General features: G+C 36.6%; 1 protein-coding gene across 4 annotated transcripts in view; it reads right to left on the minus strand.

The window, feature by feature from the left end:
• Nucleotides 1-13,544, minus strand: part of KIZ (kizuna centrosomal protein) — a 106,568-nt gene that overhangs the window by 27,156 nt on the left and 65,868 nt on the right. For all 4 annotated transcript variants that reach the window (XM_012728425.1, XM_012728426.1, XM_012728424.1 and 1 more), the window contains 3 exons: nt 11,748-11,892; nt 1,451-1,616; nt 543-605 (listed from right to left, as the gene is read on the minus strand). In XM_012728425.1, coding sequence (XP_012583879.1) covers nt 543-605; nt 1,451-1,616; nt 11,748-11,892 — 374 coding nt within the window. The remainder of the gene's footprint in view (nt 1-542; nt 606-1,450; nt 1,617-11,747; nt 11,893-13,544) is intronic.

Consider the following 13,544-nt stretch of genomic DNA (forward strand, 5'->3'; position numbering starts at 1 on the left):
ATTCAGACTCCATCTAAACAAGCCTAATACATGTGTAGAAATTTTAATAGGTCTTGATGAAACTGTATGGTTAACATTTTTAAATTGTCAGATGGGCTTAGTAACTGAGACACAAATAAGTTTCCTGTCTGGCACTTTTTTTCTGCTCTTATTTTAATGATACACATTCAATTATCACAGGAAAGAAAAGAATGAAATCAGAAACATCTGTAGTTTGCCATATAATGACTGGGTGTTCCATGGAGACTGACCTTTTCACACAGACGCAGGTGTTGAAAGGCTACATGATGGGGGATGCTCACATGTGTAAATGTATAACATGATTATGAAGAATTCAATAGACATGCTTATTTTCCACCTTAGTGTATATTAATAGAAGCTCACATATTATGCTCTCATGATTAATCTCCTGCTCCAGCATGTAGTAGTTGAATATACCTGCATTCAGCAAAGTCTACCAACCACTAGCCAAAATGCTCTGATAATATAAGGTTGAATCTTGTGTTTGAAACTCAAGCACCACTAAGCAACTATTACTTTACCTGTGATTGGAATTTTTGCTGCCAAGCTTTCTTCCTTGCTCTCATCTTCACAGCTTGAAACTTCTAAAAATTGAACACATGATAATAAAAATGTATTTCAAGGATATATTCAGGTGTTTGACTTTCAACTGTTACTCTTTTTATTTGTATTGTTTTTCTCCTTTATTTTTTCTTTTACATTACTACCTCCCTCTTTTTGGTTTGTTCTGGACGGTTTATTTCTTGTCTGAAATGATACTGTTCCTAAAAGGAAAGCTATTCAAAAACTAAGGTATCTTAATATTTCTTTTATGCAAAATAATATTGTCTGATATTTGCCAAATTTGGGTGGAGCTTAAAATAAACAAATCTCAAAACCTTGTACATAGATCAACTTTTAACTACATCCTGACTAACTCACAGCTGTGCTGGACGTATTATAATAGTCTACTGGTGTGTTTAATAGTAAGCTAAAATAATAAAAATCTCTGGGTATTAAAAATTGGCTATTAGATTTGGGAAGGTATATTTTCATTGATTCTTAATCATCTGTTTAGGCTTTTACAAATTTCTATCAGAAGAGTGTTTATAAATTATTAGTAAATTCTTCAATGTGCTATCAAAACCTTTATAGTACTTTATTGAATCATGTTAATCTTTAAGGGAATGATTGAAATTGTCTACTGCCCATTGATTAGCTTTGTTAAGATTTTATAACTTATAAAAACTTATTTTACTGGGAATTAAATATCAGACTAAACAAAAACATACTATTGGAAGATGTTATGAAATATATAATACATTATACATATTTAAACCAGAGGTATTCACTAGCCCACTTTATTTTGTAGGTATACCTTGAGAAAAAAAGGGTGTTGTCTTGACCCTGAATACATTTTTGCTGTAACAGAACCTTTAACAATAGTTACCTTGTTCCCTTGTAAGAACACTGTTGAGCCATAGAGCGGGTTCTGCTTCCTTTATTCCACTATTGTCATTCAGAATAGATGGCAAGCTGCAGGATGATTCATTACTGTGAATAGCTGACCTATCTGCACACTCTTCTGTAAGGGCTTTTTTCAATAAAGCTGTTGCCTACAGTGTTTAAAAGAAAGCACAAAGAAATAAAAACAAACTAGCCACATTCTCCTTGGTTTCAAAGACCCAGTCTTTCAGTATGATTTTAGGTTAAGCTTTATTTAGGATTTAATTTGCTTCCTGATATTTAACTGAGGTTTAAAATATCTTCAAGATGAAATGACATCCATTTATTTTCCAGCATAATTTAATTCTTTTCAACTTACATTTATAATAATATGTTTTTGAGGAATAAATCTAGGTAATGCAGAAATGTTTTTCTATTTGTAAAGTTTATGTATGAGATATGATTACCTCTATTAATCTGACTAATCTATCTAAGACTGACTCTTTCACTTAATGAATACTGTTCTGTGGCATGGAAGACACAATGGATTTGGACTGAGAAAGGTCTGGAAAAACAGTATTCCCATCCTTCTAGAAATGACTTCTGAACTTCCTCCACAGGGGAAGATTGCAGAAAACCTTGTGGGCAGGGAGGATACACTAAACAAAAAGAGAACTGACCTGATTCTGAATGATAATGTCTTTCAGGGATAAAGACATGCCTGCTTTGTCTCTAAACCTGCTGGGAGCTCAGGGAAACTCACCTACCACATTACCATCTGTTTTTAAAAGGTACGGAGTTGCCTTACATATGATCTCAGGTGTTCTGTGAAGGGTGGTAAGCACAGATTTTATAAGGACCACCATGAAAGGTAGAGAAAAAGTGGCATGAATAACCCACATTCTAACTCCCAGGTCAGCCTTCTTACCCCAGAAAGCAAAAATCTACTAGGAACAAGAGTGAAACCACCAACAATGATATTGTACCATGGCCAGTGTGTGTTTTTCTCACTTCCTACATGGTAGTGCTGATTTGCTCAGGGGGTTGACAGTGAAAACCTCGGTGGTGATGCTGACCTTTCACTCATACCAGCAGTAAATAAAGGACCATGTTCTACCCAACCTGTGGGAAATGGACATAAAGAGAGAAACGGAACAAAGCCTTCCATGTTATCTTAAGAAAAGTGAAGCAACAACCTATTACGTAGTACACAGGGGGAAGGTACTAATCGTCCCTTGTCACTAATGTGAAGGAAGGTGAAGCTGCCCTACAAGGACAATCACTAGGCAGAACACAGGAGATAATGCCCTGAGGTTTTAGCTTTGAACACCATTTGAGGCTACTGATATCTATTCTGACACCCCTGCCATGCTCTTCCCCTCTGCATTTCCCTAACATTTGCTGGGCTGCTGTTCTATAGCCTATCCGAGGGGCTGGAACAGCCGATTTTAGGGGACTGAAGAAGTTCTAGTATACCTAGCCAAAACACTTCGTATCACATTAACCTTGCCATCAGAACCTGTTTGTGTTTCAGTTCTAATATCCAGGAACTTTTCCTCTTTATAACTTTTGTATGAAGTAGTCCTGGGTTTTATTTTAGTTGTGCTCTCTGTTGAGTGACCTCCAGGTTGGGTTTCTGGTATGGAGTCCTGGCCACAAAGCTCAGGTCAGAACTAGGTCTCATTATTGCAGCTGCCATGGTACTCTCATCCCAGCTGCCCACAACAGCCCTGTACTGCCTCCAGCACCTGTCCCGTTAAAGAGGTGTGAAGAGTAAATTCACCTCTTGAATTGCCACTTGTCAGTGTGCTCCCCCAGACTATCCTGGTATGTTTCATTTGTTGATCTCTAACTATTCTGATCTAGTCTGTCTGTTTCCACAGAGGGCTAAGCTCTTATTTTTGTGGGCCCAATTAACGCTAGATGTTGGAAAATATTTAAGTAAGGTATGAACAAAATGAACTGGCCCACATTCTGTACTGAAAATTATACTTTTCTTTTTCTGATATTTAAAATAATCCAAACATTCTGACAGGGCCTCAAATAGTGAATCTTGAGAATAAAGTATAGATGTTTTCCTGACGTGCCGAAAGTCCTGACTCTGGCACCCACAGTGTGTGTGCGTGGGTGTATCTTCCTCATATTCTTATACAATAAATGTAACTAATAATTTATTGGCATTATTTCATAATAGCCACTGACTTAAAATATGCTTTAAGAATAAAATTATTAAAGGATCATTGAAAAAGTCTACATGCAGGATTTTCAAACAAAGGAAACTGTTCTAGGTGGTTCATGACTCGTATTACTTTTTACTCATCTTTCACTGATGACACACAATTTATCTTGTCATTCTGCATATCTTCTTCATATATGTGGTTAGCTGTGTTCTAACTGGCCTTCAAGAGAATGCTATAAACTGTTATAATAATTTTGTAAATGTCTTTCAAATAAACCCTTGTATGCTTGATAAAAATATCATTAATAGCAGCATTTCTATACTAAGCCCTCTTTTTTTTCCCTTTTGCCCCAGTGATGTTAAAAAGGCATTTGGGGGACCTGTGGGGGGGTGGGGAGGGGAGAGCCCTCCCTGGTGGTGCAAGGGGTGAAAAGCACAGCACTATGAATCTGTCCACAGCCACTGCAGCTTGAGTTTGATCCCTGGCCAGGGAGGTGATCCACATGGCCCAGCAGACTTCTCCTAACTCGCTCCCCTCAGCAATGTATTTCAATGTATCTGCCTGTTCTGCTCCCCACTCTGTCTCTGGTATAGCTTCTTACCTCCCTCCACTTCTGTCCTGTACCTCAGTTTTTGTATACATAAATACATCTTAAAAAAAAAAAAACTTACTTAAAAAAAAAAAGGCAGTGGGAATACTGCAGGTTTTTCATTTATTTGTATATTTTAACTCTTCATCTTCACCACTCAATACTCCTATCTGTAAGATATATATATATATTTTACTTTTAAAACAGAGATAGTTATAAAAGATTCATCTTGTAATATAACTCTGTAGGTAACTTCTCAAATATGAGTATTTTATAACTGTAAGGATTTCTAGGGATGGCCAAACAATAACATGAGAATGGTTGGCTTGACTACTGGATAAGGGAGGGCAAAGAGAGGTACAGGGGCTGGGAGGGAGAGAGAGTGCAGATCTGTCAATGGGTCATCTGGAAAGGGAACACAGTACAATGATAAACAGGGAAAGAAACAAAAGTGGGCCTTAGGCAAGGAAGGGCAGACAATTTCTTATCAAAACTTTTGCCACATCAGGAAAAACATCTATACTTTATTCTCAAGATTCACTGCTTGCAGATCTTAGAAAAAGGCATTTTTCTAAGTAAGAACCCAATTTGAGGTAACTGGTAATACTGTCCTTACCTGCAAATGAACAAAAGCCCAAAGAAAAGTGAAGAAGCTGCCATATACACTTCATGCTGGGACTGAATGGGCTCTATAAATTGGAGCTCTGTTTCTAAAAAAAATTCTATCAGACAGCAAATTTTTCAAGGCCTCCTGATGAATGGATTATGCAAGGATTTCAACTTATTTGATGGCCAATAAAAGCTTTCTCATTTTATATAGTTGAAACATAAAAAGGAAGACTGGAGATCATCTCATAGTTCTCAGCAGCCAGAAACCTAAATCAATACAAAACAAATGTGTCCCTGACTTCTCTGTTGCCCCAGAGCTAGGAGGAAAACTTAAATAATTCAATACCATGGCATACACTATTTACAGAATGATTGATAGTGATGCCTCCATATTTCAAATCTTAAATCATCCTATGAACTACACTTAACAGAATACCTAGACTTACTGGCTCAACTGTATTACAATTTTTCTTCAAGTTCAGTTTAAATATGGATCCTGCTATGTCAAGAACCCCAAAAGTTACCAAGGCTAACTCTTAATTTATGTCTACAAATTTATCAGTCATGATATTTAAAAGCCTAAATAGATAAATAAAGATATCAATGGAAAAGACTTTGTGCTGAAACACCACAAAGGAAGATGAAAGGTGAAAATTAAATTGCTCAAATTATTACAACAAATTGTACAAATCTACTATTTAATTTATGAGGGTCTTTACAAGTCATTAAGAAACACATATTACTTACCTAATAGAAAAAAGAACAAAGAACATGAGGCAGCAAATTATAAAAGAAGAAATACAAATGGATAACAAATAGGGTAAAAATCTGACTTCAATTGTAATACAAAGGTCAAATGAACAAAAAAAAATTAGATGTCATTTTCACTTCTTAATTTAGTGCTCACAAAATGTTGATAGTATCCAGTTTCATAAAGAGCTCAGAGAAATGACATTTCATCTCTCTGGCACTCTGCTGACCCTTCCAGAGTGAGAGGTGGCAGAGCAGAGCAAAAGCACTACTGGCACAAATACTCCGTGACCTAACAATTCTACATTTAGGAATCCATTTGAAGGAAGAGCATTATATTTGTAAAAATTGAATGGCTCAGCTGTTATTTGAAATTTTTTTATTATAAGAAAAATTATAAACAACTTAAACATTCAAGAACAGAAGACTAGTTAAAGAGACCATGAATGATCCATGCCAGGGTGTTTGTACAGACACCTGAAATAGCAGAAACCAAGTAACAGCATGAGAAAACAGGTAATATCTCTCTTATGACAAGTGCGAAAAAAGCCATGCACACAAAAAGCACAAATGTGCTTATCTATTAAATATTAAAAACCACACACCATAAGGTCAAACAGGGTTATATATGTAAAGTAGGATCACAGGAAAATTCTTTTCTTTTTCTTTACCTCAATATTCCAAACATGCCCTCTGTAGTTTTCTCAATGAAAAGGTGCTGGTGCTAAAAGAATCTGATTTCTACGATGAGTGGTACAAATACAAAGAAAAACTGAGTGGGAAAGTATTTAGCAAACCTAAACTCCCTTCTGTATGTAAATCAGTGTTATAAATACAGACATAGAAAAAGCAAGAGAATTTAAAACCAGGGATGTAGATACAAGATGACATTTTCCCCAAATATCGAGATTGAACGGACTCTTCCTTGAGAACTAACCTTCCTCTTTCAATCATTTTTTTTAGAAGCATTATCACTTAAGTAATATCTATGTAAATTTTAGGAGATAGGAATAAGAAATGTAGCAATGATAAGAAAGGGACTTATTTGCTAATAAGCCAGCAAATGCCTAGTCAAAAGATTAAAACAAGAAACCAGTTCATTATTTAGGGAGAGATGAAGAGATTTCCATGGCCAGTCATGTCCTTATGGGGGTGGGAGGTGAGCGTGGTATGTGATAAGTGACTAGACAGTCCTACACTGTGAGTGAAACCAGCAAGCTGCTCTGCTTTGTGTGGAGTTTTCCTGAATAGAAACAGACTTCACTTAAGAGAAAAGGAGAATTAAGGCACTTTGTATTTTATGAAGCACCCAGCTCATTTTTTTTTTCACATGAAGTAATTATAAGTTTTTCCAATTTAAAAGCAGGTAGCTCAATTATGTAATTACCTAGTAGGTTATTTGGGTGCTAAGGACCTTATCGGGTCTCAAGGGGACTTAATCTGAGTTTCTGTGGCTTTAATGATATATTTACTTGAGACAAGATTGACTCCAACTGACAGCAAGGGAACCCACAGGTAAACATCATTTACATGGGCCTGTTTAATTAGTCATTTACCCAAGAGATCAAAGTAAATATTTCTGAGCTTCATTCAACTCTTAACCAAATAATTTCTAGTAGAGTATTCTTAAAATTTGAAAATCTCTTCCTTTTAAGATTGTTATCTACAGAAACATAGTTAACTTATATTACATATTAAATGTATATATTTTTGCTAAGTACAAATGGATGATGCATAGCCCTAGAAGCAAAAAAGGATATTGTTCAAAAGCATGAAAGGGCTGCTCTGCCTTTTGGTGACATTGTCCTTTAGGCCTCTGTGGCTCTTCATTCTCAACCTAACTATGGAGAAACTGCCTGCTTACTCCATTTTTAAGGAGTGTTTTTTTTTGTTGTTATTAATTTATTGGTAATGTTTATGACTGTCACCAAAATAAGATCATTATTATTTAAAAGGGAAGAACAAAACTACAAGGGAGTTTTGATTTGGAAGTTATTAACTGGACAGCCACCTTCCTGTTAATAATGGAGATATTATTGAAACATATGAGTGGACTGGCTGTCCAGAACATGGAATATGTTCTCTAATATAAAGAACCCCTTAAAAAGGTGATTAGACAGCAAAAAGCAGTCAACCAGCACCTATTTTACCCTTTACATGGCTGATACCCTGAACTTGCAGTGAACTAGAATGGAAAACAATGTTGCAAGATAGTAGTAAATTAAATGGACAATAAAACCAAAACCAAAAAATAAAACAAAACAAAACAAAACCAAACTCCTTCCTAAGACTCACATGTATCAACAAATAACGAATGGACCTAAAAATATCACAGGTTCTGTTTTTCTTAAAGAAAATTGTTCTTTTTTTTGTTTTTAAAGATTTATTTATTTGTGCATACAGAACTAGTGTGCAGGCCAGGGTGCAGGGGCAGTGAGAGGCTTCACCAGAGACAGAGAGGGGAGCAGAACAGGCAGACTGATGAAGTACACTGTTGAGGGGAGCAGCGGGCAGGTCAGAAGAGGTCTGCTGTGCCATGTGGGTCACCTCCAGGGCGAGGATCGAACTCATGCTGAAGTGGCTTTAGCTTCTTAGTTCTGCACCACCAGGGAGGGCCCAACTGTTCTTTCTTAAAGAATATTTACATACATAATATACATCAAACAATACAAGACTATTTATTGGGTCACATATAATGTAGTTAAGTGAAAATATATGTGGGAAGGATACATATATATAGTATCTCTGAAAAGGGGCATGGGATCCATGAGAGGCACATTATTGTATCTACAATAATTTCTTTCAGAAGAAGGAAGGGGAGGGAGGGGAGAGCTGGGATAAAAGACGGAAAGGAGAGAATGTGAGTGAAAGGGAAAGAGAGAGAGGAGATGAGATGGGGGTGGGGAAGTAAAAAGAGTGGGTAGAAAAATAGAGGAAAGAGGAAGAGGGGATGAAGAGAGAGGTCTGATGCAAATGTGGTATGAAGGTAACAACAGGTGTGAATTTATGTTGGTAGGCATGGATTGCCCATGACAGCAATGTATGTTTGTATGTTTGAAATATTTTTAAAAAATCCTTTTCCCTTTTAATTAAGGGAGCAAGGAAAAGTGGGGATGTGGCATGCTCTAGAAGCATCAAAGTTACTCAGAAATGCATGAAGGGTGAGTGGACTGCATTGTCCGACCTTGATACAGAGGTTGTAAGGCTCCCCTCCAGGTGGGTCACGTGGCCTATATCTATGTTAAAAAAAAAAACAAAACTTAAAAAGGATCAAAGCCAGAAAACCCAGATTGTATTTAAGGATGAAAAAAGATACTTTGAAACTAGACAAGTTCATAAAGTATTATATGTTGGAGATGAAAGTTCAACTCTCTGAATATAAGATTTTCCAGAGAATCACTAAGACTAGACCTGGGCTTCTCAGTTCTTCCCTTGTGGCTCTCTTTTGGAATTTGCTCCATCAGTTTCTAATTTCTGTTCAGCACCTTTACACTCTGCACCAGTTCCTCAGTCAGGCCCCTCCTTGTCTTGTCTGAACCAATGCAGGGATCCCTCCCTTGCAGTCTCCTTGCTAATCTAAGCAGATGAATTTCCCTTAGGTGCTGCAGAAATCTTACAATAGTCCTGATCAAAAAGCTTGAGTGGCTTTTCAGAATCTACTCAACTAAGTACAAACTGCTTTGCCTTGACTGGATCCTGGAGAACAGGGCTGGTCATTACCATTGACTTTACTGCTATCTTCCTGGTCTGGAGCCCACACTAGTCATAAAGATTCTGGTTCCTGGATACTGTTGGCTTTCCAGGTCTGCTTTTCATTTCATAATGACACTTCCACATGTCCCGTCCTCCACCCCACTTGTACTTTTTGCTGTCAAAAACTTGTGTGTCTTTCAAGGTTCACCTTACATCCCCCTTTAATCCTTCCATCACGAAGTCCACATGGCAGCAGACCTCCCTGTCTCATCCGATGCTCTCCTCAGCAGTGGATCCCAGTCCATATGCCTGTTCTGTTCCCCACTCTGTCTCTGGTGAATCCTCTACCTTATACCTTTGGCCTATACCCCAGCTCTTGTATGCATAAATAAAATAAATCTCACTGCCCTTCTAAATACAATAATTTTGTTTCTTTTTCTAAGGCTCCATACCTGTTGCCATTTTCTTCTTACACAGTTCCCACTATGCCACACTCCAGAAATGAGTGGGGTGCACATCTGATTTACTCCCTTACTTGTAATGGATCTGGGTTGGTAGAGAAATGGATCACTATATATTTGCTAAATTGACATGAATGACATACAGCATTCATAAAGTATAAAGTAGAGAAAAAAACCTGAATGCTACAAGAGGCTCCTAAGTTTCTCAGTAAATGCTATGGTAGATATATTTAATTAGGTGACTCTATAACCTGATTTAATTTCATATAATAAGTTAAGATTATTATATAAAACATTCAGTAAAAGGTCTGAGATCAGAAAGTTAAAGCAAACAAACCACAAAGTCTCACTTGTTATATTTTTTTCACAAATATTCATCATTGTTAAGAATTTATTTCTACAAATAGAAAAAATGTTAGAGATTCATATGGAGCAACGAAAGACCTCGAATAGCCAAAACCCTCATGTCTAAGAAAAAAAAAATGGAAAAAACAAAAATTACAATCCCAAACTTCAAGCTATACTACAAAGCCATAATAATCAAAACTGCATGGTACTGGAATAAGAATAGACATACAGACCAGTGGATTCAAATAGAAAAACCAGATATAAACCCATAAGTTTATGGACAGCTAATTTTTGACAAAGGAGCAAAGAAGGTACAATGGAACAAAAAAAGTTTGTTCAGCAAATGGTGCTGGGAAAACTGGGAAGCTATATGCAAAAAAAAAAAAAAAAAAGAAAGAAACTAGATCACTGCCTCACTCCATTCACAAAAATCAACTTGAAGTGGATTAAAGACCTAGACATAAGAACAGAAACCATAAAATACCTGGAACCAAAGATGGGCCAAACACTATACAACATACACTTCAGTGACATCTATAAAGATAGAGCACCCAACGCCACAATAGTGAAGGCTAGGATAAATAGATGGAACTACATCAAGTTAAAGAGCTTCTGTACAGCAAAAGAGACACTACAAAAAACAGACAGCCCACTAATTGGGAAAACATTTTCTCACAAAAAAGTAGTGATAAAGGACTGATCACAAAAATATACGGAGAACTGACAAAACTCAACAAAAATAAACACCCCATCAAAAAATGGGCAGAAGAGCTAAAAAGACACTTCTCCAAAGAGGAAATGCAGATGGCCAACAAACATATGAAAAAATGTTCAACATCACTCATAATAAGGGAGATGCAAATTAAAACCACAAGGAGATACCACCTCACCCCAGTGAGAATGGCACATCTTCAAACAACTAGCAACAACAAATGTTGGCGAGGATGTGGAGAAAAAGGAACTCTCCTGCACTACTGGTGGGAATGAAAACTAGTATTACCACTATGGAAAACTGTTTGGAGGTTCCTCAAACTGCTTAACATGGAGCTTCCCTATGACCCAGCAATCCCACTCCTAGGTATCTACCCAAAAGACATAAAAACACTGACTGAAAAAGATACCTTCACCCCCATGTTTATTGCTGCTTTATTTACAATTGGAAAAACAAGGAAGCAGCCCAAATGCCCAAAAGTAGATGACTGGATTAAAAAGATGTGGTATATATACACAATGGAATATTACTCAGCAACCAAAAAAAAAAGAACCACATGTCTTTTGCAGCATTTGGATGGAGCTGGAAAAGATCAGGCTTAGTGAGATAAGCCAGAAAGAAAAAGAAAAATACCAGATGGTTTTGCTTATAGCAGGAGTATAATGGACCAGGCGAGAAAATAATAAGAATAATGAACAGCCATATACCAGAGACATTTTGTGGGGTGGAGTAGGGAATGGGATCAAAAACAGGGGGGTGGGGGGAGGGAAGTGCACAGGTCTATGGTGATGGCACACGGGTGACTCAGTGATGGGAAACTCGCGGGGATTACAATTGAGATGAAAAAAAAAAAACATGTACAAAATGATGTAAAAATAAACTGTTATAAAAAATTTATTTCTACAGATGAATAGCTTATACATCTTGAAATTTATTTAAGAAAAAATAAAATTACTAACCATTGTACCCTGGTCCAGGTTTTCTGGGGAAATTTCAGATAGCTTAGCTACCTCTTCTTTAATATAATCATTATGTTCTTTCAAGGTGGCAGCATCCTGGTCCAATCTTTCCCTCAATAAGCCTGAGGCTGGAGTTTGTTCAGATCTACAAAACAGAAACAGAAGATACACAAGAGATTTGTAGTGCCGGGTAACTGGTGACGTTCCATATTTTTAAACCAAGTTTGTAGAAGACAGATTATCCAGAAAAGTCTTGAATCTATTATATTATGGACAAAGAAACTTTCCAGAGTCCAGGTATCTTTTTTCCCAATTTTTATTTTATTTCAGTTATGATTTCATTACTATATAAAAATTCTCAACTTTGGCTATATACTGGGACACCCTAGGGTGGTTTGCAAAATTCAGATGGCTTGTGCCTTTCCCACAGAGCCTAATAAAACTGCTCTGTGAACAATCTTACCAGTCATCAAGAATTTTTAAATCTCATGCAATGATTCTAATACAGTCATGGTTTTTAAATCACTGTGTAGATTTTTCTTAAATGTGATTAACAAAATAGATCACATGTCCATCTCAACAGTTCATCCCTGTCCTAACACTATTTATAGTTAAAATAGAAATTAAGATTACAATAGCAAAGTAGGCCTTTACTGCTGCCTAGTCTGTATTTAGATACTAAAAGGAAGCAGGCCTCCTATTCTTGGTGTGGACCAAGAGATGTAAATATGAGTCTAGAATACCTTGTCATAGCAGAAAGTAAGGAAATTATCAAAGACTACAGAGTCAAGTGAAAAGGCCTCAGGGACTATCTTGAAGTGCTACCACTGAACAAAAATGCACAATATAACACCAATAATGACTGCAGTATACCGAAATAGAGCAAACATATAAAAATCCATAAACTCATCAGAAAAAATTGCAAAATATAATGAAAACCAAGGTCTTAAAAAGGAAGTAAATCTTGTCACATGCTACAAACACGATTAATCTTAAGGACATCATGCTAAGTGAAGTCAGTCAGAAAAAGAGAATTACATAATTCCATACACATAAAGATAACTACAATAGTCAAATTCACATAGAGAAAGGAGAATGAGACTTCAGGGGATTGGAAGAGGAAGAACTGGAGAGCTGTTTAATGCCTGTAGTTTCAGTTTTCTAAGGTGCAAATAGTACCAGCGATCTGCTATACAATGATGGGAATGTGCTCAATGCTACTGAACTGTACACACTTAAAAATGGGTAAGATAATTTCTGAGTTATCTATTTTGTTTTTGCCACAATTAATACATAACAAACCTTTGGAGACAACAAAGAGCAACAACTTGCTATTCTGACAATTATTAGGTAAAGATGCTAGAATTAAGGATTCATTCTGCCTTGGTGGGACTTAAGTGGATTCCAGTTACCAAGTATTTGAAAGGAGAAATTCTTCCAAATAATAAATGAAAAAGAAATGAAGGAATTAGAATGTCAACATTTTTTAAGAGCAAATTAACAAATACACCTAGAAAGTAATCTTAATTCTGTGAAAACTGCATTTGAAACTTTAGATTAGAGGCATCAGTCTTAGGACCAGTAACCACAGGGTGATCAGATACCTGAGGAGGGGTAATAACTACAACTACCACCAAGATGCGGTCCCGCTAAAATACCTGGCCTGGACTGTAATCACATTTCTGGAGTGAGCAACCAATTTACAGACAATATCATTGGAATCCTGACTCAAACAAAGCAATGTAAAAGGATTTCGAGATAATCAAGGCAAAATGTTTTACAAAAACAAGGAGGTAG

The sequence above is a fragment of the Condylura cristata genome, unplaced genomic scaffold (genome assembly GCF_000260355.1).
Source record: "Condylura cristata isolate star-nosed mole 26May11 unplaced genomic scaffold, ConCri1.0 scaffold00022, whole genome shotgun sequence".
Classification (NCBI taxonomy): domain Eukaryota; kingdom Metazoa; phylum Chordata; class Mammalia; order Eulipotyphla; family Talpidae; genus Condylura; species Condylura cristata.